The following is a 27,352-nucleotide window of genomic DNA, read 5'->3' as shown; positions in this document are numbered from 1 at the left end:
TGTCTATGGCCCCGCCAAAAATGTGCATTCCTACGTAAATTACGTAGCCTGCAACACGCAAACAATGCAGAGTGTGCCGGTAGTAGCTTAGATTACTATCAGTATGTCTTTCTCAACACTGAAACGTAAAATTGCCAATGAAAACCGTAAGTTTAACCCTGCCTGGACTGACAAATACTTGTTTATTTTACCACCACATCCAAACGCCAAACCGATGTGTTTAATTTGTAATGAGTGCGTTGGAGTATTTAAAGATTACAATGTGCGGAGGCATCATGTTGAGAAACACCACATTTTTCGCACCAATTTTCCAGAGGGATCTCAAGAGAGGGCTGCAAAAGTACAGTTTGATTGCATCTTTCAACCGGAGCAGTACTACCATGGTGCGGTCATTCACAGCCCAAGAGAGAGCGTCTCTTCGTGTTTCCTGGATACTGGCAAAAAAGAAAAGGCCATTCACAGACACTGAAACCGTGAAGGACTGTATGCTGGCTGTCGTGGATGAGGTGGTAAATGACGATAAAATTAAAATGAGCGTGGTATCTGCTATAAAAAACGTACACCTGTCAGATACTTCAGACATTTGTAGGGTTGAAATTCTTGCTGCAGATGTGTATGAAACCCTTTTAGGAGACCTGATGAAAGCTGATACTATGTCTATAGCAGTAGATGAGTCCACAGACAAAGCTGATAGTGTTCAGTTGTGCATATATGTCAGTTTTTTTGATGGCAAATGCTTCTGAGAGGAGCTGCTCGGCCTACTGTCGTTAGAAGGACACACAACTGGCGATATAGTCTTTGGGAAAATTTCCGCCTTTTTTAAAGACAGTGGTCTGGATATGAAGCGTGTGTGCATGCTTGTGACAGATGGGGCTCCGTCCATGAAAGGGAAAGTGAATGGTTTGGCAAAACGTTGGTCCGCTGTTGCACCTCAGTTGATCTCCTTACACTGCATTGTGCATCAGGCGGTGTTGTGCGCAAAACTAAGCGGGTCGTTCAAAACGACAATGGACAGCGTTATGTCTATAATTAATTTTGTTCGCTCCACATCAAGCCTCCAACACCGCTTATTCCGCATGCTGCTGTCAGAAATGTCTGCTGAGCACCACGACCTTCTTTTGCATAATGACGTGAGGTGGCTGTCCAAAGGCAAAGCACTGGAGCGTTTCTGCGTCTCAGAGAAGAGATCATAACTTTCCTCTGCGGCAGCAAGCAAAAAGGCAGAAACGCACTTGAGTCGCATAGTGGACGACGACTTCATGGCCAATGCCTGCTTTCTGAGCGAGATATTCAAACACCTGAACGATCTCAATTTGGGACTACAAGGCAGAGACAAAACTGTCATTGACCGTGTGGAACAGATGCGCGCATTCCAAGTTAAACTGGACCTTTTCGCAAATGATTTGAGCACAGGCCGAATGCTGCATTTTCCGACTCTCCGCAAATGCATCTCATCCCCCGCACAAATCACGGATGTGATGACTGATTACATTGCGATGTTGAAAAATAACTTTGCTGGTCGATTGGATGGACTTGATCTGCCCACAGAGTTGGCCGTTTTTGTCAGAGACCCGTTCACTGTTGCAATAGAAAGGGACTTATCCGCCAGAGCTAAGAAACTGGTCCCTTCCATTGATGAGGGGAAATTCACACTCGAACTTGTTGACATGCAGTCCTCTGTAACCATGGCACAGGAGCTTTCCACTAACGGGCCTGCAATGTTTTGGACTGATGTCAACGCACATCAGTTCCCTAACATTAAGAAAGTAGCGATCGTCATGCTCAGTATGTTTGGATCAACATATACATATGAGTCAAGTTTTTCACACATGAACTCCATAAAAAGCAACTCTCGTTGCTCCCTGACTAATCATACTCTCCACCAATACCTTTGAATTGCATTGACAACTTACGAGCCTAAAGTCACTGCTCTCGTTTAAAACAAAAATGTCACTTCTCCCTCTAAGTCAGCAGGGTAACTGTAGCCTACAATACATCAATATAATGTGGGATGCGTAACAGAGGCATGCCTAATCACACATGGTGATTTAAAATATGTTCCCTCAGTGTTGTTATAGTTGTGAATACTGTGCACTTTGAGATGTTCCTGGGTCAAATGTGTGCAAGTTGTTTATTTTGTTTCAAAAGAAAAAAAAATTATTTCTAATATCCTACTACTGTGCACTATTTTGTTTTATGCACTTTGTGATCAGATAGGTCAGATATGTAGCCTAGGTCAGTTTTTTTTTTCTTTTGTAAGTGGAAAAAATAGGGGCTACCTCAGATTCTGTTAATTCAGCTCTTTTTGTATGCACCTTTTGCTCTGCAAACTGACCAAAGTTAAAAGAGAAACAACGAATAAACCTTATGTTTTTCAATAAATTTGTTTGTGTTGGTTTTAAAATTTGTCATTACGAGCTGCTTTGCCGCTAAAATGACTGGCCAAGCTAACCTTCTTGGTTTGACAATCTGGCCCAACTGAATTTGTAATTGAATAGCCCCGGCTTCGAAGCTACCCAATCAGAGCATGTGTTACATATTAACTAAAACTCCTCAATGATATAAGATATGCTACCCACGCCGTGCTTCATTGTTTGCTTTTCTCTCTCTCTCTCACCCTCTCTGACATTCTCTGCGCCTGACGGAGGGGGTGTGAGCAGAGGGGCTGTTTGCACAGAGGCAGTTTGCTTAGAAGACACGGCGCTCTTCTACAAAATGCCGCTTTATCGCATATTTATTCGGCATATTTATAAGCACGTATTGATTTTTTGATTGTTTGCTTTTATCTCTCTCTATGTCTCTCTGACATTATCTGCTCCTGACGGCGCTCCTTTGAAGAGAAGATATGTTTGCATTCTTTTAATTGTGAGAAAGAACTGTCATCTCTGTCTTGTCATGGAACACCGTTTACACTTTTGACTAAAGGGTGTTATTTCATGTCTAGAGGGCTCTAATAATGTTAACAGTGTGGGAGAGTTTATAAGGGCTTAAAATAAATAAAAATATACCATACAAACATATGGTTTCTACTTTGCGGACTTTCGTCTATCGCGGGGGGTTCTGGAACGCAACCCCTACGATCGAGGAGGGATTACTGTGTGTATGTGTGTGTGTGTGTATATATATATATATATATATATATATATATATGTGTGTGTGTGTGTATATATATATGTGTGTGTGTGTGTGTTTGTGTATATATATATATATATATATATATATATATTTGTGTGTGTATATATATATATACATAAATATATACAGGTATATATATACACCCCGATCTACATACTTTCAAATAGACAAACCACACGCCGTGGCGCAATGGTAGAGGCTTTGCCTCTAGCGCCAAAGTCCGAGGTTCGATTCCCGAGAGGGGGTGCACCGAGTATGTACACGCGCTTCCCGATTCATTTTACCCTCGCATACCTTTGGTTTGAGACGTATGAAAAAATATGCGGTTAATGCAGAAAGACAGATCACCAATTGAAGCTGTATGAATAATGGATACAAAGCACGTTCCTAAGGCTGATCGGAGGCAAATTTCATTTCAAAAGACTACCCGACGGAAGCCTTGATAAAAGCATGGTTTTGTGCAAACTGTCCAAATACGAACCTGATTGAAAAATTTTAATCAATTCCTTGATTACAGCAACACTCATAACGGTCACAAAACTATTACATTCACAATCATTTTACGTTATTTTTAAAATGTTTCCTTTTCTTAGCACAAGCATAGCTGAGAAGCTTCGATGCATGTACTCCATAACGCGTTAAAAAACGCATTTAATCACACTTTCAATTCCAAGCAAAGGGGAACTTTTGTCAATGCATGATTTCCTGGTACTGTACATCGATTACATTGCACACATCAGAGGTACAAAAATGTAAGAGTCGGAATAAAGTGCGTTCCTACGACTGATCGGAGGAAAATTTCATTTCAAAAGACTACGTGACGGAAGCCTTGATAAAATCATGGTTTTGTGCACACTGAAAAGCAAGCAAAATTAGATGCATTACAGAAAGCGGACTTTGTGGCTCTTACTGGGGATCATTGGACTTCCGTGACCGTTAGTAATTCTAATTACATCTAATTACAAAATGTTCAATGATCACACTGTTTTAGCCTAATGTACAAAATAATTTTGGCTAAGGTTACTCAGAATTTAAAGGTGAAGCTAGTCAAATTACCTTTTATGTTTCTGCCTTATTTTTTTAAGAAGAAAAACTGCACTTTATGTTGAAATTTTTATCATTATTATTTAAAGACAATACCATTCTGAAAATGTACTTAAAGTACTTAAAATACCACTTTATTTTTAAGTCTGCCCAATTTTAGCCAGGGATGATATTTTTGTTTCTGTTTTGAATTGAAATGCAGTTTAAAAGCATTTTTTTTTCCAGAAATTAAAAGAGCTTGAGTTTACAATATTCATGTCCATGTCTATTATTTGATTCTGTCGCCCACTAAAACACTTTTAAATAAAAAAAAAAAAAAACATTTGCGATTTGGGGCAAATTTTCATGTGTGATTACATACGATTAATCAAGATTAATTATTACATAGCCTCTAATTAATTAGATTAATTTGTTTAATCGAGTCCTACCCCTAATATATATATATGTAGATATATATATGTATATATATATATGTATATATATATGTATATATATATATGTGTATATGTGTGTGTGTGTATATATATATATATATATATATATATAATATGTGTGTGTATGTGTATATATGTATGTGTATATGTATATAAACTGCTCAAAAAAAATTTAAGGAACACTTTGAAAACACATCAGATCTCAATAGGAAAAAGAAATCCTCCGGGATATCTATACTGATATCGACTGGGTAATGTGTTAGGAACGAAAGGATGCCACATCGTTTGATGGAATTGAAAATGATCAACCTACAGAGCCCTGAATTCAAAGCGCCCCAAAAATCAGAGTGAAAAATTATGTGGCAGGCTAGTCCATTTTGCCAAAATTTAATTGCAGCAACTCAAAATTGTACGCAGCACTTTGTATGGCCCTTGTGTTCTTGTATACATGCCTGACAACATCGGTGCATGCTTCTAATGAGATGACAGATGGTGTTGTGGGGGATCTCCTTTCAGATCTGGACCAGGGCATCACTGAGCTCCTGGACAGTCTGAGGTGCAACCTGGTGGCATTGGATGGACCAAAACATAATGTCCCAGAGGTGTTATATTGGATTTAGGTCATAAAGTGTGGTGGCCAGTCAATGGTATCAATTCCTTCATCCTCCAGGAACTGCCTGCATACTCTCACCACATGAGGCCAGGAATTGTCGTGCACCAGGAGCCACTGTACCAGCATAGGGTCTGACAATGGGTCCAAGGATTTCATCCTGATACCTAATGGCAGCCAAGGTGCCTTTGTCAAGCCTGTAGGGGTCTGTGTGACCCTCCATGGATATGCCTCCCCAGACAATCATTAACACACCACCAAACTGCTCATGCTGAATGATGTTACAGGCAGCATAATGTTCTCCATGGCTTCTCCAGACCCTTTCACTTCTGTCACGTGCTCAGGGTGAATCTGCTCTCATCTGTAAAAAGCACAGGGCACCAGTGGTGCATCTGCCAATTCTGGTATTTTATGGCGAATGCTAATCGAGCTGCATGCTGCTGGGTAGTGAGCTCAGGGCCCATTATAGGACATTGGGCCCTTGGGTCATCCCTCATGAAGTCTTTCTGGTTGTTTGGTCAGAGACATTCACACCAGTGGCCTGCTGGAGGTCATTTTGTAGGGCTCTGGCAGTGCTCATCCTGTTCCTCCTTGCCCAAAGGAGCAGATACTGGTCCTGCTGATGGGTTGTGGACCTTCTATGGCCCTCTCCAGCTCTCCTAGAGTAACTGCTTGTCTCCTAGAATCTCCTCCATGCCCTTGAGACTGTGCAGGGAGACACAGCAAACCTTCTAGCAATGACACGTATTGATGTGCCATCCTGGAGAAGTTGGACTACCTGTGCAACCTCTGTAGGGTCCAGGTATCGCTTCCTGCTACCAGTAGTGACACTGACTGTAGCCAAATGCAAAACTAGTGAAGAAACAGTCAGAAAAGATGAGGAGGGAAAAATGTCAATGGCCTCCACCTGTTAAACCATTTCTGTTTTGGGGGTCATCTCATTGTTGCCCCTCTAGTGCATCTGTTGTTAATTTCATTAACACCACAGCAGCTGAAACTGATTAACAACTCCCTCTGCTACTTAACTGACCAGATTAATATCCCAGAAGTTTCATTGACTTTATGTTATACTCTGATTAAAAAGTGTTCCTTTAATTCTTTTGAGCAGTATATATATATATATATATATATATATATATATATATATATATATATATATATATATATATATATATATATATACTAGCAGAATACAGAGGCGTAGTGTGTTAAAGAAGTTATTTATCTATATATATATTTATCTATCTATATATATATATATATATATATACACATATATATACACAGTATACAGTATATATATGTATATCTATCTATATATATATATATATCAAAATACTCGCTTGGCAGCAGGAGAAGTAAAAAGAAAAGGAAACATTTTAATAATAGCGTAACATGATTGACAACGTAATTGTTTTGTCATTGATATAAGTGTTGTTGTCATTATATATAAATATATATAATATATATATATATATATATATGCATAAATGTGTACATATATACACACACACATATACTATGGTGTGCGAAACAGGTAAATACATTGATTTTCTGAATATATAAAGTCACTGTCGGAATATATAAAGTCAAAACTTGAATACATAAAGTCAGCTTCGGAATTTATAAAGTCATTCTTGATTATATAAAGTCAACATCGGAGTATATAAACTCATTCCTGAATATATAAAGTCAAAGTCAAAATATATTGATTGAAATGACTGTGAACTGAAGGAAGTTAACAAAAACGTATTCAGAAAAATAAATTAAAAAAACACTGTTCGGTTAATGCTTTGAAAATGATGGTTCCTGCCTTGCGCCCAGTGTTGGCTGGGATTGGCTCCAGCAGACCTCCGTGACTCTGTGGTCGGATTCAACGGGTTGGGAAATGGATGGATATTCCAGCACTGACTTTGTATATTCTGACGATGACTTTATATATTGAAGTTTGGACTTTATATATTCCAGCGCTTACTTTATATTGTGAGCTGGAGGGCTTCGCTATTATTTGTGGGGATGAAACTTCACTTTGGTAACTGATCATGCTCCACTTCAATGGTTATACCGACAGAAAGATACAAACTCTCGCCTCATGAGATTGTTTCTGGGCTTACAACCTTACCGTTTCACAGTAAAACATCGACCAGGTTCTGAACACGTCAACGCAGACGTATTATCACGACTAAATGAACCTGGTACAGAGAGTTGCTTGATTCACGGGAAATACGCGTAATGCAAACCTTTCGCGATACTCTGCTAACTTAAAAGCCTTGTGCAGCGCCTGTCAGTTGAAAATTGATTGTTTGCTTGCTTTTATCGCTCTCTCTCTCTGCTCCTAGCGGAACTGTCATCTCTGACTTGTCATGGAGCATGTTTAAGCTCATGTGTTTGCTCTGTTTGAATAAAAATCCTTCTTGTTTCTACGACCTCCTGTGTCTCTGTGCAAATCTGTGACCCAAGCGTGACAATATATTCTGACGCTGACTTTATATATTCAAGATTTGAGTTTATATATTCCGACGCTGACTTTATATATTCAAGATTTGACTTTATATATTGCAGCGCTGAGTTTATATATTCCGACGCTTACTTTATATATTTAAGTTTTGACTTTATATATTCCAGCGCTTACATTATATATTCCGAAATATTCAAACGCCGTCTTTATATACTCAGGTTTTGACTTTTTATATTTGGGAATGACTTATACTTACTTTATATATTCAAGATTTGACTTTATATATTCGAGCGCTGAGTTTATATGTTAAAGTTTTGACTTTATATATTCAGAAACAAGTTTTGACTTTAAGTTTCGACTTTATTTATTCCGACAGTGACTTTATATTTTTAACACGTTATGGAGCACATGCATCGAAGCTTCTCAGCTGTGCGATTGTCAATGTAACCTTTTGTAAGTACAGTAGTGCCTGGAGGATTCAGTGTGGAGAAACTCTAGAGACAGCGTGTGTATTAACTTGTGGATTTTTCTGTGAGTATTTGGTAGCAGTGTGACGAAGTTGCTTCGGAAGATGGCGTTAGCCGCGGAGTTCATGGGAGGGGAGATGATGATGCGACTCCCCCCACCCGTCAATTGTCAATCCCCCACAAACAAAGTCTCTTGGAATTTGCATAAGCACACCCCTTCACCTGCAATTTTAACTTAGTTACAAAGTGATCAAAACTCTTGTTTATATCCTGCGTCCTCTTTTTAAACTTGTATCCCGCATTAACCGTGGGCATGAGAAACGCCAGCGGCAGCCTGTCTATTAACTTAATTTAAAGTTTAGGTTTACACCTTGCTTTCTTTCCGAAGTAGTAGCACTCATGAATATGGTAGTATATGTCACTCGTTCGCTTCTTATTGTTTAGCTGCCTTCTCAATTATATAATGCATGTTTTCTTCAGCGTTTTGGAGCTCTTCCTGGTTTTCTACGTAGTGCGTTGACAGTCAGTTCACGTGATTACGTGGGAGGCGTGATGATGTCACACGAAACTCTGCCACCCCACGGCTTTAGAGCTCAACTCCATTACAGTAAATGGAGAAAAATACCTTCCAGTTATGACCATTACGCGTAGAATCTCGAAATGAAACCTGCCCAACTTTTGTAAGGAAACTATAAGGAATGGGCCTGCCAAATTTCAGCCTTCTACCTACACCGGAAGTTGGAGAATTAGTGATGAGTGAGTGAGTGAGTCAGTCAGTCAGTAATTGAGGGCTTTGCCTTTTATTAGTATAGATATATATATATGCCTGCAACACTCATGACAATGACAACACAATTACATTGTCAATCATGTTACGTTATTATTAAAATGTTTCCTTTTCTTTTTCATTACTTCTTTAACACACTACTTCTCCGCTGCGATGCACGTTATTTTGCTAGTTGTACCATCTAACGTCTCCCCACCTTCCCTTCTGCGTTCATAACCACTGGAAATTAGGTGTTTTAAAAGACAAGCAGGAGTCAAGTTACACTTTAAATAATTTATTATTGATAATATTTATAAATAATAACAATATGCAAAGTACATTTGAATATTGGTGACCATACAACCTGATAAATGTTGATGTTTCATTTCAGGCGGCATACAGCCTTTTTAATTACTTAAATTGTCTCTAGTTAAGGCATCATTTGTGGTCAGCTTTCTTAAGAACAGGCCACATGCCTGTCTCAGTATGGCTGCTGTGCTGTGCTCTTCATTGTGTTGTCCTTTTCAGTTCATGGTGTGAGATGGTCTTTCATCAGTTTGGTAAGAGAGAGAGCAAGGTAAAGCAAGCACATTTATAGGTTTCCTGTTTAACCCCTACAGCCAATAGGGAGTTGTGGTACTTAAAGGCTTTTGATAGAAGAGTGTTCCAAACAGCCATACTTCAGACCAATGGGGGGACAGAATACCTTCGCACCTGCTCCCAAAACCATATGTTACGGTGAAGCTTGGCATTTAGGCAGCCTGGCTTTCCTGTGGGGGTTGTCCGAGAGACTTCAGCAGAGAATCGCTGGCCAGACTTGCTTGAGGCACTTCCCCCATCCCTGTCGTAAAATTACAAAGAGACTGATTTCTGAAAGGGGAGAAGGGGTTCTTAAACCATCAAACCACTGCTGTTATTAGCAATAATGGAACACTAGTATTAAATTTGCTTCGTCTAAGTTACAAATAAAGACATACAAAATTTTTATCAACTTCTATGCAAAATTTTCACATCACAACATATCTCTTCTGACTAGATATATAAAGATTGCTGTGATTAAAATATTCAAATACAGGTAAAATTCTCTGCCAGGGAATAAACTTCCAGGGACCTAAAAAAAAAATATTTTGTTGTAATGAAAATTTCGTAGTAGTGAGATTCTGTATTTGTCACTATAATTCTTTCGTCCAGGCATTTGCTATCATTTCATTAGCTTCTTTCGTTTTAATTTTAATCTCCTCCGTCTACAAGTTATGCTGACGAGAAAATTTCTCAGCATTAATTTCCAGGTGTAAATGATTTCCAAATCCAGTGGCTGAAGCACTGCCGTGCAATTGGGTTGGAGGAATTCTGAATCATCCTTTTCTTCTTCTTTTTCGTATTTTGAGGTTTCTGAATTCTTTTGGGAACCCCTCCACCACCCAACAGGGCAACACGCCCAAGTGCATCCCGAAGCGGGATTGCTGCATCTGTGGAAGGTTATTTGTTCATTGCCAGGGCAGGGCAACTGCAGGCTCATAGCGCTTCAGTGAAGCGCCACAGAAGCAAATCCTAAAAGATCGGAGTTGCGCTATAAGTCCCTGTCTTGCACCCGAAAACATGAGGCTGAGTCTCAGTACTTTAGCAAAACCAGCTTGAAACGGGAGCAGCACAATTATTTATTGTAGTGGGATTTACCACTCTCCTATGCACAGATACAGCAGTCAGGCAGGGATGTGGCTAGGTTAGTGGCCAAATACTGGTAATATTGTTCCCTGCATTTACAATGTACCTTGCATCACCCATCGAAATCTTTTCTTTTTGCTTCATGAAGAGCCGCAGTAGAGCTGTGAGCCTGCTGTTGCCTTGGCAATGGCTAAACAGTCTTTCAGAGACGCGGTAATTGCACATCGGTACACTCTTCGGCTTGTTCTGTTGACGGAGGTCCCAAGAGAGTTTAGAAACCTTACATTTTCTTAAATGAGTGCCGCATTAATATGAATGTTTCTTGTTTTTTCGTGTCTGCCGTTTCTTTAGGAGGATTACATTGAGTTAAATTCCAGTGGATATTTTTCAAATGTTGACGAACAATAAGCAAAAGGTATCACTGAAATTCACAGAAAAAGAAAACAGCAAAACAAAAAACAGTTCAAGGAAAGTCTGAAGAAAGAATAAAAAATTAGTGTTTCTGTTTGGGGATTGTTGTGCACAACTGAGTGCGACCACAGAACTAACTTCTCAGTGGATGTTTAATTCAGGCATTTCAAGCTCTTTTGTGCACTTTGTTGTAATGAAAGTATCTATTGGATGTATTTCGTAGTAACAAGATCTCTATAGACTCATGTCATATGGGGAAACTGTCGGCACCATAAAAACACTTTGTTGTAATGAAAATTTCTTAGTAAAGATATTCGTTGTAACGGAATTTTGCCTATAGTTTTATGTGGAGTTTTTGATACTGCCTCACTCCACACTGTAATTTTGTTTATTCTCTGTTGTGCTAATTGTATACAGTGGTGTGAAAAACTATTTGCCCCCTTCCTGATTTCTTATTCTTTTGCATGTTTGTCACACAAAATATTTCTGATCATCAAACACATTTAACCATTAGTCAAATATAACACAAGTAAACACAAAATGCAGTTTTTAAATGATGGTTTTTATTATTTAGGGAGAAAAAAATCCAAACCTACATGGCCCTGTGTGAAAACGTAATTGCCCCCTTGTTAAAAAATAACCTAACTGTGGTGTATCACACCTGAGTTCAATTTCCGTACCCACCCCCAGGCCTGATTACTGCCACACCTGTTTCAATCAAGAAATCCCTTAAATAGGAGCTGCCTGACACAGAGAAGTAGACCAAAAGCACCTCAAAAGCTAGACATCATGCCAAGATCCAAAGAAATTCAGGAACAAATGAGAACAGAAGTAATTGAGATCTATCAGTCTGGTAAAGGTTATAAAGCCATTTCTAAAGCTTTGGGACTCCAGCGAACCACAGTGAGAGCCATTATCCACAAATGGCAAAAACATGGAACAGTGGTGAACCTTCCCAGGAGTGGCGGCCGACCAAAATTACCCCAACAGCGCAGAGACGACTCATCCGAGAGGTCACAAAAGACCCCTGGACAACATCTAAAGAACTGCAGGCGTCACTTGCCTCAAATAAGGTCAGTGTTCAGAACTCCACCATAAGAGAGAGACTGGGCCAAAACGGCCTGCATTGCAGATTTCCAAGACGCAATCCACTGTTAAGCAAAAAGAACATTAGGGCTCATCTCAATTTTGCTAAGAAACATCTCAATGATTGCCAAGACTTTTGTGAAAATACCTTGTGGACTGATGAGACAAAAGTTGAACTTTTGGAAGGCAAATATCCCGTTACATCTGGCGTAAAAGGAACACAGCATTTCAGAAAAGAACATCATACCAACAGTAAAATATGGTGGTGGTAGTGTGATGGTCTGGGGTTGTTTTGCTGCTTCAGGACCTGGAAGGCTTGCTGTGATAGATGGAACCATGAATTCTACTGTCTACCAAAAAATCCTGAAGGAGAATGCCCGGCCATCTGTTCGTCAACTCAAGCTGAAGCGATCTTGGGTGCTGCAACAGGACAATGACCCAAAACACACCAGCAAATCCACCTCTGAATGGCTGAAGAAAAACAAAATGAAGACTTTGGAGTGGCCTAGTAAAAGTCCTGACCTGAATCCAATTGAGATGCTATGGCATGACTTTAAAAAGGCGGTTCATGCTAGAAAACCCTCAAATAAAGCTGAATTAACAACAATTCTGCAAAGATGAGTGGGCCAAAATTCCTCCAGAGCGCTGTAAAAGACTCATTGCAAGTTAGCAAACGCTTGATTGCAGTTATTTCTGCTAAGGGTGGCCCAACCAGTTATTAGGTTCAGGGGGCAATTACTTTTTCACACAGGGCCATGTAGGTTTGGATTTTTTTTCTCCCTAAATAATAAAACCATCATTTAAAAACTGCATTTTCTGTTTACTTGTGTTATATTTGACTAATGGTTAAATGTGTTTGATGATCAGAAACATTTTGTGTGACAAACATGCAAAAGAATAAGAAATCAGGAAGGGGGCAAATAGTTTTTCACACCACTGTAATATGTGTTGGGTAGTAAATTAGCCATTTAATAATTAAGAAAAATGTGTGTATGTTTATAGATGGATATATACAGTTGATATATAATAGAGAGATACAAAAATGCACTAGCAGTCAAAAGTCTGTACACACCCAGAAATTTCCATGATTTAGTAGAAATTATTGTATTTTTGTTTATCAAGGTGGTAATGAAATGATTTAGAAGTAAAGCCAACACATTACTTGTTTTGCTAATGGCTAATTACTTTATTGATATTACTGAGTTTTAATTGGGTATTCACTTAAGACGAGAAAGCCTCATTTTCAACACAGATTACTTCAGTGTCCTAATGGTAAACTCCCTTAGTATATCCTTATTTAATCAAGTATAAAAGTTTTGGAGAAATCTTTAATTGCTTTAGCTTTATCTTGAGTGAAGTGGGCAAAGTGGATCTAACCAGGATAGAAAAAGAAGGGGAAAGCCCAGATGCATAACTGTATAAGGACAGGACATCAGTCTATTGTATGCATATGTTTTGTTTTGATTACCAGATGCGTCATATTCAGCCATTCATTCATTATTCTGGCACAAGTGTAACCAGCCTCCTGTTGAAATTCATGGCTATCCCCTCATGTACTTAAAAATATTTTCCCGCTTACGTCTCCAATTCTGTCATTTTCACTGCGACTCCCTCGCACCTAGCATGGGATATAAACTAGCCTTATTATGACTCTGGGATATGCAACGGGGAGCCCGTACTGACACATATGTTAGCGGCACATCACTTAACAATAACAAAAATGGTGTTTTGCATCTGTTACAATATTCTTCTTCTTTCGGCTACTTCTGTTAGATGATTCGCTGTGGCAACCCCTGTTTCCATATCTTCCTGTCCTCTGCATCTTCCTCTGTTACACCCACCACCTGCATGTCTTCTCTCACCTCATCCATAAACCTTCATTTAAGCCTTCCTCTTCTTTGGCAGCTCTATCCTTAATATCCTCCTCCCAAAATATCCAGCATTATCCTTTCTGCGTTAGTGGGGCAGAGCTGGCTTTTTTTGTTTTGTTTTTTGGGACTGCATTTCCTTTAATGTGGGAAATGACACCCTTTACATCTTAACTCGGTGATGGCCGGTGTTTTTCTGTGCTGGAGTGATAACATCACTTTAAGAGATGCCCCTCGAATCAACACACTATTTATAAAGGTAAGAAGGAATTTAAAACATAACTGAACAGTGCTGGACATCCTCTTTCTTACACACTAATGTTGAATACATTCACCCAACAAATTATTCAGCAGAAATATGTCAAGTAATGCTACTGGGACTACTATATATATTATATTGCCAAAAGTATTGGGACACCCCTTTAAATCATTGAATTCAGGTGTTCCAATTACTTCCATTGCCGCAGGTGTATAAAATCAAGCACTTAGGCTTGCAGACTGCTTCTGCAAATATTTGTGAAAGAATAGGTCGCTCTCACAAGCTCAGTGAATTCAAGCGTGGTACTGTGATACGACGCCACCTGTGCAGTAAGTCCATTCGTGAAATTTACTCGCCGCTAAATATTTCATAGTTAAATATTAGTTGCATTATACCAAAATGGAAGCAATTGGGAACAACAGCAATTCAGCCATGAAGTGATAGGCCACTTAAAATCACAGAGCAGAGACAGCGCATGCTGAGGCACACAGTGTGCAGAAATCGACAACTTTATGCATAGTCAATAGCTACAGACCTACAAAAGGTCAAGAACAGTGCGTGGAGAGCTTCATGGAATAGGTTTCCATGGCCGAGCATCTGCATCCAAGCCTTACATCACCAAGAGCAATGCAAAACGTCGGATGCAGTGTTGTAGAGCAGTTGAGAGGTGTCTTCTGGAGTGACATATCACGCTTCTCTGTCTGGCAATCCTATAGACAAGTCTGGGTTTGCCGGTTGCCAGGGAAACGGTGCTTGCCTGACTGCATTGTGCCAATTGTAAGAGAGTGGAACAGGGGATTATGGTGTGGGGTTGTTTTTCAGGGGTTGGGCTTGGCCCCTTTGTTCCAGTGAAAGGAACTCTTAATGCTTCAGTATATAAAGCCATTTTGGACAATTTTATGTTCCCAACTTTGTGGGAACAGTTTGGAGATGGCTCCTTCCTGCTCCAGCATGACTGCTTACCAGTGCACAAAGCAAGGTCTATAAACAAATGGATGAGCAAGTTTGTTGTGGAGGAACTTAACTGGCCTGCACAGAGCCCTGACCTCAACCCAATAGAACATATTTGGGATGAAGTATACACATTTTAAAATGTACCAAGCAGTTATGGGAATAATGTATATATTTTTTTTCTTTTTAACAGTATTTTCATCTTGATTTTCATTCTACTTTTCCAGGTGTTCTAATTGTTTAATTCATCCATTATTTACTAATTAATGGGACTGACGCTAATGGGAGAAAGGGCAAAATATAATGAAATCAACAAAAGAGAATTAAGCATTTAAATCTATAGCAAGAGTGAAAAAATATTTCTAACAGACTTATGAATGTAAAAATCATGCTGTTGTGCTTTTCTGAAAACTTTGGCAGTTTAAAATTCATGGACTGGGGGAATTAAGGGCGGTTGTTTAGGATGAAGCCCTATGGGTAGAGCCTTTGTAGCAGAGGGTTTGCCTCTATACATTACCAACGTTGTCCCCAGATGTGTATCTTTTTTGGGAATCATGTTTGGCCCTGTGAGACTACAGGGGTGCTAATGCAATTTCAATGGTTTCTCTAATATCTGATTAGTATGTACACATAACTTATTAAGGAATAAAGGGTAAGCTATATTTTTAAATCAATTTAATGATATTTTGATAAAAAATCGTATCAGATTCTATGAAAACCTACATTTCTTGGTATACCGAAATTTTTTACTTGTATTGTGCTTGTTTGTATACATGTAAGATATATTTAGACATACAATAGATATATATATATATATATATATATATATATATAGATGGATAGATGGATGGATAGATGGATAGATGGATAGATGGATAGATGGATGGATGTTTGGATATTTAGAACTTTTTTCTTCATTTTTTAGGGTTTACTTTAACTTTGGAGAGTTCGGTGCTTATTCATTATGGATTAAGAATATGAATCCGGAGAATGTGTCTTGTTCTATAATCACCGACAGAGAGCCTCAGAACAGTTTATTGCGTATGTATTTTTTTTTATAATGTCTTCATGGGTAACCATCAATGTTTGATTGTAGGTATTCACAAAACAATTTGACTTCTGTTATGTTGTTTAGGCTAATTTAGTTTATTTTAAGGTTGGGTTTAATTCATACAGATGGTAAAATAACTAGCAAGTGTCTTAATTTATCTGACTCATTGTGTTTAGCAAATAATTTGTTTTACAATTAGAAGTAGTTAGAAATACTTAAATGTCATGCACTTTTTTGGTACAGTGGAGCCTCGGTTCACGACCATAATTCGTTCCAAAACTCTGTTTCAGTTCACGACCAAATCGGTTTACGACCAATTTCCCCCATAGGATTGTATGTAAATACAATTAATCCGTTCCAGACCATACGAACTGTATGTAAATATATATATTTTTTTAAGTTTTTAAGCACAAATATAGTTAATTAAACCATATAATTCACAGCGTAATAGTAAACTAAATGTAAAAACATTGATTAACACTGAGAAAACCTTGAACAACAATACTGCAATAGTTGCGCTATAGCGCTACCAACTGCTGGCTAAAAACACTTTTTTTAATGAGTTTTAAGCACAGGGAAAAAAATGAACATTTGAAAAAATCCGTAATTTAATAAACCACCAAGAAAAGTAACATTGCAACAATGCACACTACGAACTGATCGCTGTAAACAGAAGTAAAAACAAAATCAAGCCCAGTGCATTCTTTAACTGCCTTCCTACCGTATGCATCCAGCTTTATCTCTCGCGCTGCCTGTGTGTGCGTCTGTCTCTCTCACGCTGCCTGTGTGTGTGCGTCTCTCTCTCGCTGCCTCTGTGTGTGTGTGTGTGTGTGTGTCTCTCTCGCTGCCTCTGTGTGTGTGTGTGTGTGTGTGTGTGTGTGTGTCTCTCTCGCGCTGCCTGTGTGTGTGTGTCTGTCTCTCTAGTGTGTGTCGCACTCTCTCACTCTCTCTCTCTCTTGCTCTCTGCACAGGAAAAGCACAGAGAGAGACTGAACACGTATAAACCGAAAGGGAAACTGGCTTGTTCGTATACCGAGTGTGTGGTCGTGAACTGAGGCAAAAGTCTGGCGAACTTTTTGGTTGTAAACCGATTTGTACGTGTACCGAGACGTTCGTGAACCGAGGTTCCACTGTATAAGGATGCACATTAAGGATTAAAGTATAAACAAAGATTAGAGTTATATTCTACATTTTTGTGTTCTTTCCTTTACACACATGATCAAACCTGGTCACTTGTGTCCTAAACCATTAGTGTATTCTTCAGTGAACTTATATTTTCTGAAAAATCATTGTCACTTCTGGTAGAGTGAGGGAGTGCAAAATTGGATAATGCACACACAAAACAAAAGAGAGTTATGTATAGTGTCACCATGAAAATGTGTTTTTACTTAATGTATTTTCTTCATGTATTATCTGAATCGGTTTTCTGTCATGCAACCCTGAACGCGTTTTGTTTTTTTCAATGAAAGTATATATTAACATTTAAAATTAAAATATATATAAACAATATATATTGTGTGCCAAGATGTGATGTTTTTTTAAGTTCACTCAAGCCGTATTAGGCTATCTGTGGCTTTTGTGGGTTTAGCTATATGGATATACTATCAAGATGCCAAGCTAATGGGCTGTGAGGGAGAACAAAAGGTTTCTGATACCACTTGGCGTAGCTTTTTTTAGTAGTGAAAAAAACGTGTAGTTGTTTTAATGTTAAAGATGTATATTAGATGGAAGCTTTGGAGCTGACCTTTTGTGTGTAGCTTACGCTGGCATCTCTGTAAGTAACTACTCATCACTGCAATGATGGTTAAATAACAGAAAATGCAATTCTTTAGTGGGGGGAAAAAAACAAAGGCATTAAGATCACAATTACGTGCAAGCAGCTGTAGGAGCAGTCAAGACAGTAAGAAATTAACTAGCTGCAGATATTGAGTAAGCAGGTTTTTCTAGATTAACATTTTTTTAGTTTTATCATCTAAGTTAAATAATGAAATTTTAATATAATAAAAAGGCAGTTTTAGGAATCCTAACTCAAATTTTAATAATGAGGCCAGTGCAATGCAAGTCCTGTTGGATGCTGGACATTTTAGAGGAAAGCTTGGAGGAGCAAATCTTCTATAAGGGCTATGTCTGCAGGAGACGCCAGCTAATCCAGTGCCTCAAACTCAGGTTCACTGAACTGGAGGAGTAGAGATTTGGTGTACCTGGCCCAGGTGTTTTTGAGGGAGATAGTATACACCCCTAAGGTGGTGCGGGAGGAGACTCGAGACCAGACGGGTAGAGATAGGTAGGTCATGGCATAAGGTAAAGCATACACATTTTCCGAGGGCATCAACCCCAGAATTGGGAGAGTTAACCGTTTTCAGGTCATTGCTGAGCAGGAACATCGTTCCTGAAGATTCTGAGGTGGTAGGCGGGCAAGTCAAAATCAGTTCCCAGTAAGAGAGAGCGAGTGATAGTTGTAGACTTAACAACAACAACATTTATTTATATAGCACATTTTCATACAAACAGTAGAACAAAGTGCTTTACATAATAAAGAACAGAAAAATAAAAGACACAATAAGAAAACAAAATAAATCAACATTAATTAACATCGAATTAGAGTAAGGTCCAATGGCCAGGGGGGACAGAAAAAACAAAAAAAACTCCAGACGGCTGGAGAAAAAAATAAAATCTGCAGGGATTCCAGACCATGAGACCGCCCAGTCCCCTCTTAATCATTAGGAGGATTGCTCCAGAGACAGTTTCACACAGTGTGTTGCCTTCGAGGTGCACAGGTGGAAGACCACCCTAAAAGAGTAGATAGGCTCTTGACCAGAGTAGACGTGGATCCAGTTGTCATTGTGTATATTGGAACAAATGATACACATAAGGGTAGACAAAGTAGTTTTCTCTGAAGTTCTGACTATGCCATGCACCAGTCCATGTAAGACTGAGGAGACTAGAAGGCTTAACATATGGTTCAAATCTTGGTGTAGGATAGAAGGGTACAATGTTTATGGAACACTGGGACTTCTTTTGGAACTGATGGGACCTGTTCTGCAGCGATGAGTTTCGTCTGAACCAGAGGAGCACCAATGTGTTGTGGAGGTGTATGATTATATTAATTCTGGATTATTTAAACTAGGGTATAGGGTGGACGTTTAGTGCAGGCCAAGTTTAGAAATATACATTGAGGAACCAACCATGGTGTGAAAAATTAAATGCATAGTAAAGCAAATTGTAACCCAACGTTTAAAGGTAAAAGTAAAATAAGTAGTATATTAAAACTAACATGCCTTAATGATAGAATTATCAGGAATAAAATTAGTTGGAGTTAATGTAGAGGAGCATACAGGTAATTATATTACAGTAGTGATGGAATCCTAGCTAAATAACAAAGATGGGGAGGAGTATAACGTAGATGGATATACATTTTTTAGGAAGGATTGGCAGAATAGAAAAGGAGGTGGGGCTGCTGTTTATGTCAAACAGAATTTCCTACTCAGTTGGACAATGAGCCCAGACTTGGTGAGAACATGTGGCTTTGCCTGGAAATAATTAGGGAAGGGCCTTATTTTAGGAGTGTGTTGTAGACCGCCCAATGCAGAAAGTAATTTCATTGCACATCTTTTTAGTAATTTTAAAAGTTTTACAAGGGAGATATTCTAGTCATGGAGGACTTGAAACATCCTAATATTAACTGGAATAACTAAGTAATCAGAGACTGTTTCTTAACACAGTAATGCATGTTAAAGCACCAGCGTGGGGTGAAGCCTGTCTGGATTTAGTATTTTGTAATAATCGGGACAAAATTGAGGGTGTAGCGGTGATTGAACCACTAGACTTAAGTGACAATAATATAATACAGTTCTCAGTGTATTGGAAGAGAATGGATACAAAGACTGAAACTGAAGTTCAACTTTGGTAGGGCAGATTTTGAGCAGATGCAGCAAAGTCCAAGGAGGATAAACTGGGATAAGCTTTTAAGTGTGGAGACAGCTGAGAAGTGGAACAGGTTTAAAAACATTTTATATATAATGCCGGACAGGTACATATCTAAATTTGGAATTAGTAGAAAACTAAAAAAAAACTCTGCAGTGGGTTAATAAAGAGTTGAAAAAGAAGCTGCAAAGGGAAAAAACACAACTGTATAAGGCGTATAAAACTAATAGCTCCAATGTGAATCTTAGGGCGTGTGAAGAAGGATATTAGGGAGGCTAAAAGACAGAGAGGAATATAGAAGACTAGCCGAAGCCCGCCGTAGTATATGGCAGTGTAAGAATAGGAACGGAAAATGGTGAGAAAGGAATTCGGTATAACAAAGGCTTAGGAAACCACCGTCGCAGTATAACGAAAATAGAAAGGAGCGAAACCAATGCCAATGGTCGAGAGAATACCTTCCTGTAGCAGGCCACGGAAAACATAGACATATATAGATAGACACAGCATTCACTGTGTTGCCCAGTCGACATGATAAGTCAGCGCATCCACCCTATTGCGAGTGGTGAAAGTGCCAATTAAACTAATACAGGTAGACGTGGAAACCGGGTTTTCTGATAAAAAAAATAATAATGTTTTAAACAGTATCATTTACTTACAACAGATTTTGGCGAATCGTTTACATTCAATTATTTATATCCATTTATACACTAATAATGGCAATTATTAAATAGCTCCTCCTGTGTAAGTGACATTTCTCGGACTGCTTTCTTCCATCTCCGAAACATTTCTAGACTTCGTCCTGTTCTTACACAACACAGTACTAAATTATTGGTTAATGCCCAAGTCACCTCACGTATAGATTACTGTAATGGTATTCTATCTGTCATCCCACAAAAACGTATCCATTGCTTACAATTTATTCAAATTTCTGCTGCCAGGATAATAACCTGCTGTTCTAAATCCACTGAACATACTACACCTATTGTCTCTCAACATCACTGGCTCCCTGTTAACTACAGAATACAATACTAAATACTGCTCTTAACATTTTAAACTCTCCACAACCTCACTGATCTCCTACAGACTGACACACCTCTCGCTCACTCAGATTCTCATCTGCAGCTGTACTTTCTGTACCACGCATCAAACTCTGTGCTGTGGGAGCTCGAGTGTCTCTCATAGTGCTCCTCAACTCGGGAATTCTCTTCTCTTTCATATACATCAGCTCAATTCAATAACACATTTTAAAAGTACCCTCAAAACTTATCTTTTCAAACTGGCATACCAATTGTGAATTTTGTTTGTTTGCTAATTATTGCTGTTTGATCGAGAGCGACAGTGGACGCGGATGTAGGCTTAGAGATGGCGGGCGGGGCTCAGTCGTGCGCATCCCATGGTCTTAGAGTTGGTGGACGGGGCTCTAAGTTGGCCAGCGGGGCTCTGTGCATTGGTAGGCGTGGCTCTCTGTCTTGCTTGCCTTTCAGATTTGGCGGGCGGGGCTCTGTCAAGCGTATCTCATGGTCTTAGAATTGGTGGGTGGGGCTATGTGAGTTGGTGGGCGGCGCTCTGTCTTGCATGCCCTCACTGTCTTGCGTGCCCTCAGTGTCTTGCTTGTGCTCAGTGTCTTGCGTGCCCTTAGTGAATTATATATATAGATAGGTGAAATATGACCCAAAGAGATTCTTTAATATTTTAATAGTTCAGGAACAGTCAAAGAATGGGTGAAGTGTTTCAGGAATAGCAAGGGGGAATTTAAAAAAAAAAACATATAGACCGTGAAATGGCGGATGCTTTAAACTTGCATTTTTCTCAAGTCCTTGGACTACTGAAGAAGTATAGAGTGATTTAGAAATTGCAGAGGGAGAAGTATTGCTTAGATTAAATAGGCTGAAATCAAATAAATCTCCAGGATTAGATCATATTGACCCTCGAGTTCTTAAGGAGCTTATTAAATACATATATAATCCTTGACACATATTTTACGGAGTTATCATGCACTGGGGAAGTTGCAAATGACTAGAAAATGGCAATTATTATCCAGTTATATAAAAAGAATGATTGGGTAGATCCAGACAGCTATAGACCAGTAAGGTTAATATGCATCACATGAAAATTAATGGAATTAATTATTAAGGATAATATTGACACTTGGCAATAACTGCAGTTTTACTCGGCAGTCAGCAGAGGTTCAGAAGAGGGAAGTCGTTTTTACTAATATGCTGGAATTCTATGATGATGCAACAAAATGTTTTGATCAAAGTGGAGCATATGATATTTATCTGGACTTCCAGAAAGCATTTGATAGGGTGAGAGGTTGGGCATCAAACTAGAAGAAGCGGGAGTTCAGGGTGATATTTGTACATGGGTGCAAAACTGGCTCAAAATCAGGAAGCAGAGGGTTTTGGTACAAAGAACCTTATCAGAATTGGGTGATAATATATATAGATGATTTGGATAAGCATTTAAGTAACAAGCTGGTTAAGTTTGCAGATGATACCAAGGTAAGTGGATTGGCAGATTAGAACAATTAGAACAATCTAGACGAGAACAGGCCATTCAGCCCAACAAAGCTCGCCAGTCCTATTCACTTGCTTCCTCCAAGAAAACATCAAGTCGAGTTTTGAAAGTCCCTAACGTCTTACTGTCTACCACACTACTTGGTAACTTATTCCAAGTGTCTATCGTTCTTTGTGTAAAGAAAAACTTCCTAATGTTTGTGCGAAATTTACCCTTAACAAGTTTCCAACTGTGTCCCCGTGTTCTTGATGAGCTCATTTTAAAATACAAGTCTCGATCCACTGTACTAATTCCCTTCATAATTTTAAACACTTCAATCATGTCACCTCTTAATCTTCTTTTGCTTAAACTGTAAAGGCCCAGCTCTTTTAATCTTTCCTCATAATTCAACCCCTGTAGACCTGGAATCAGCCTAGTCGCTCTTCTCTGGACCTTTTCTAGTGCTGCTATGTCCTTTTTGTAGCCTGGAGACCAAAACTGCACACAGTACTCAAGATGAGGCCTCACCAGTGCATTATAAAGGTTGAGCATAACCTCCTTGGACTTGTACTCCACAGATCGTGCTATATAACCTAACATTCTGTTAGCCTTCTTAATGGCTTCTGAACACTGTTTGGAAGTTGATAGCTTGGAGTCCACTATGACTCCTAAATCCTTCTCATAAGGTGTACTCTCGATTTTTCGACCGCCCATTGTGTATTCAAACCTAATATTTTTACTTCCTATGTGTAATACTTTACATTTACTGACATTAAATTTCATCTGCCACAAATCTGCCCAAGCCTGTATGCTATCCAAGTCCTTCTGTAATGATATAACGGATTCCAAATTATCTGCTAATCCACCTATCTTGGTATCATCTGCAAACTTAACCAGCTTGTTACTTATATTCCTATCTAAATCATTTATATATATTAAAAATAGCAGCGCCCTAGCACTGACCCCTGTGGAACACCACTCTTAACATCAGCCAGTTCTGATGAGGTTCCTCGCACCATCACCCTCTGCTTCCTGTGTCTGAGCCAATTCTCACCCATCTAAAAACATCACCCTGAATTCCCACTTCTTTTAACTTGATGCCCAACCTCTCATGTGGCACCTTATCAAATGCTTTCTGAAAGTCCAGATAAATAATATCATAAGCTCCACTTTGATCGTATCCTTTTGTTGCCTCCTCATAGAATTCCAACATGTTAGTAAAACACGACCTCCCCCTCTGAACCCATGCTGACTGTTCAGAATAACTCCTGTCCTTGTCATGTGTTGCTCAATCTTATCCTTAATAATTCCTTCCATTAATTTTCCTGTGATGCTTGTTGCTTACTGGCCTATAGTTGCTTGGATCTGCCCTGTCACCCTTTTTATATAATGGGATGATATTTGCCATTTTCCAGTCCTTTGGAATCTCTCCAGTGCACAGTGACTTCCTAAAAATATGTGTCAAGGGTTTATATATGTACTCACTAGCCTCCTTAAGAACACGAGGATAAATATTATCTGGGCCTGGTGATTTGTTTGATTTCATCTTATTTAATCTGAGCAGCACTTCTCCCTCTACAATTTCCAAATCCCTCAGTACCTCCTTAGTAGTTGTGTTTACCTCTGGCAGGTTATCCACTTGCTCACTTGTAAACACCTCAGAAAAATGTAAGTTTAGGGCATCTGCTATTTCATTGTCTGTATCTTTTAATTCCCTTTACTATTCCTGATGAACTTGACCTCCTCCTTAACTGTTCTTTTACTACTAAAATACTGAAAGAATCTCTTGGGGTCTTCTTTCGCCTTATCTGCTATATTCCTCTCCAACTGTCTTTTAGCCTCTCTGATATCCTTCTTAATGGTTGCCCTCATGTTCTCATACGCTACGGTTCTCTTTGCAGTCATTAGTCTTATATGCCTTATACAGCAGTTTTTCCTTTGCAACTTCTTTTTAAATCTTTATTAATCCATCGTGGAGATTTTTTAGTTTCCTATTACTTCCAAATTTAGGTATGTATCTGTCCTGCATTACATGTAAAACATTTTAAACCTGTTCCACTGCTCCTCGACTGTCTCCACATTTAAAAGCTTATCCCAGTCTATCCTACTTAGACTTTGTCGCATCTGCTCAAAATTAGCCCTACTAAAGTTCAACTTAACAATTTTAGTCTTTGCATCTGTACTCTTACAAAATACTGAGAATTGTATTACATTATGGTCACTTGACCCTAGTGGTTCAATCACCTCTACACCCTCAATTCTATCCTGATTATTACAGAATACTAAATCCAGATAGGCTTCACCCCTTGTTGGTGCTTTAACATGCTGTGTTAAAAAACAGTCGCCGATTACTTTTAAAAACTCCTGCTCTTGTGCTCCTCCATCTGTAAGGTTATCCCAGTTAATATTTGGATAATTAAAGTCCCCCATGACTATAATATCCCCCTGTAAACTTGCCTTTTGATATTACTAAAAAGATGTGTGTTGAAATTACTGTCTGAATTGGGTGGTCTATAACACACTCCTAAAATGAGACCTTTTTCCCTAATATTTTCCAGGCGAAGCCACATGTCCTCACTAAGATGGGGCTCATCATCCAACTGAAGATGACTTACATTTAATTCCTGTTTGGCATAAACAGCAACCCCACCTCCTTTTCTGTTCTGTCTATCCTTCCTAAAAAATGTGTATCCCTCTATGTTACACTCATCCCCATCTTTGTTATTTAGCCAGGTTTCCGTTATTGCTATAATATCATAATTGTGCTCTGCTACATACAACTCCAACTCACTTACCTTATTTTTGATACTTCTAGCATTAAGGCAAGCTATTTTTAATGTGTTAATCCTTCTATCTTTACGTGTTTGCTTAAAATTTACATTACTATGCATTTTTATTTCTACACCATTGTTTGTTCTTCCATGTATAGATCTAAATCTGGCCTGTCCTAAACTCCCTGCCCCCCCATTCCCTAGTTCTGTAGATAATACAGAATCCGTTGAATCATTACAGAAGGACTTGGACAGCATGCAGGCTTGAACAGATTTGTGACAGATAAAATTTAATGTGAGTAAATGTAAAATATTGCACGTAGGAAGTAAAAATGTTAGGTTTGAATACAAAATGGGAGGTCTGGAAATTGAAAGTACACCTTTATGAGAAGGATTTTGCAGTCATAGTGGATTCAGCACTCTCAACTTTCATACAGTGTTCAGAAGCTATTAAGAAGGCAGAATTTTAGGTTTTATAGCACATTGTGAAGACTACAAGTCAAAGGAGGTTATGCTCATGCTTTTTAATGCAGTAGTGAAGTCTTAACTGGAGTACTGTGTACAATTTTGGTTTCCAGGCTACTAATAGGACATAGAAGTGCTAGGAAAAATCCAGAGAAGAGTGATTAGTCTCATTCCTGGATTATAAGGAATGAATTATGAAGAAGGATTTAAAGAAGATGTAGAGGAGACATGATTGAAGTTTTACAATTAGGAAGAGAATTAGTACTGTGGATTAAGACTTTTTTTCAAAGGAGTTAATCAGGAACACTTGGACACTTCCTTCCGTTAACAGTTGGAAATCTGTTAAGGGTGGTAAATTTTGCACAAACATCTGTAAGCTTTTCTTTACACAGAGAACCATAGACACATGGATTAAGTTACGAAGTAGAGTATAAGATAGTAGGACTTTAGGGACTTTCAGAACTATACTTTTAAAAAAAAAAAAAAAAAATTAATTGGATATGGGAGTTTTGTTGGCTGAATGACCTATTCTCATCTAGATTGTTCCAATGTTCTAATGATCAGGCTGCTGAAAAACAACATGCAGAGGTGATGAGAAATGAATAACAGTGCCCCGTCTATCTAAGATCAAACCCCTATACTGCAAGAGTGGTATCTACAGACTAGTGGTGTGTGGTGTACTGGTTCATACCAAAAAACGTGTTTTATTTTTGTTATGATATGGATTTTCTTATACCGGAACACCGATTTAAATAGCCTAAACAACGTTCGGAATGTGGCGCAGTGGGAAACTGTTTAAGGTGGGACCTTTTTCCACTGCTGCACCAATAAACACGCACACAATGGAGTACATGCGTTAATGGAGGTATTGAGCCATGAAAATGGACAGAGAACATTCCTAAATGAAAGCTGTAATAAAGGCAATAAAGTTGAACATGATGACACAGAAGAACTTTTGATGAAAAAATGTGCTGTGTCTGTTGTCTGGAGATACTTTGGTTTTAAAAAGTTGGATGTGGACCATTATGTTCAAATGTGTGATTTACAGTGCATCCGGAAAGTATTCACAGCGCATCACTTTTTCCACATTTTGTTATATTACAGCCTTATTCCAAAATGGATTAAATTAATTTTTTCCTCAGAATTATACACACAACACCCCATAATGACAACGTGAAAAAATCTTACTTGAGGTTTTTGCAAATTTATTAAAAATAAAAAAACTGAGAAATCACATGTACATAAGTATTCACAGCCTTTGCTCAATACTTTTGTCGATGCACCTTTGGCAGCAATTACAGCCTCAAGTCTTTTTGAATATGACGCCACAAGCTTGGCACACCTATCCTTGGCCAGTTTCATCCATTCCTCTTTGCAGCACCTCTCAAGCTCCATCAGGTTGGATGGGAAGCGCCGGTGCACAGCCATTTTAAGATCTCTCCAGAGATGTTCAATTGGATTCAAGTCTGGGCTGTGGCTGGGCCACTCAAG

The 27,352-nt window shown here is 38.8% G+C and overlaps 1 protein-coding gene across 2 annotated transcripts in view; it reads left to right on the top strand.

Moving 5' to 3' along the window:
* The window catches only part of hgsnat (heparan-alpha-glucosaminide N-acetyltransferase), a 376,297-nt gene that overhangs the window by 88,121 nt on the left and 260,824 nt on the right, over window positions 1-27,352 (top strand). For both annotated transcript variants that reach the window (XM_039751089.1, XM_039751090.1), the window contains exon 4: window positions 16,080-16,195. In XM_039751089.1, coding sequence (XP_039607023.1) covers window positions 16,080-16,195 — 116 coding nt within the window. The remainder of the gene's footprint in view (window positions 1-16,079; window positions 16,196-27,352) is intronic.

Source organism: Polypterus senegalus, chromosome 4 (assembly GCF_016835505.1).
Source record: "Polypterus senegalus isolate Bchr_013 chromosome 4, ASM1683550v1, whole genome shotgun sequence".
Lineage (NCBI taxonomy): Eukaryota > Metazoa > Chordata > Cladistia > Polypteriformes > Polypteridae > Polypterus > Polypterus senegalus.
The sequence above is the reverse complement of the archived record's forward strand: the minus strand, read 5'-3'. Positions and strand labels throughout refer to the sequence as shown.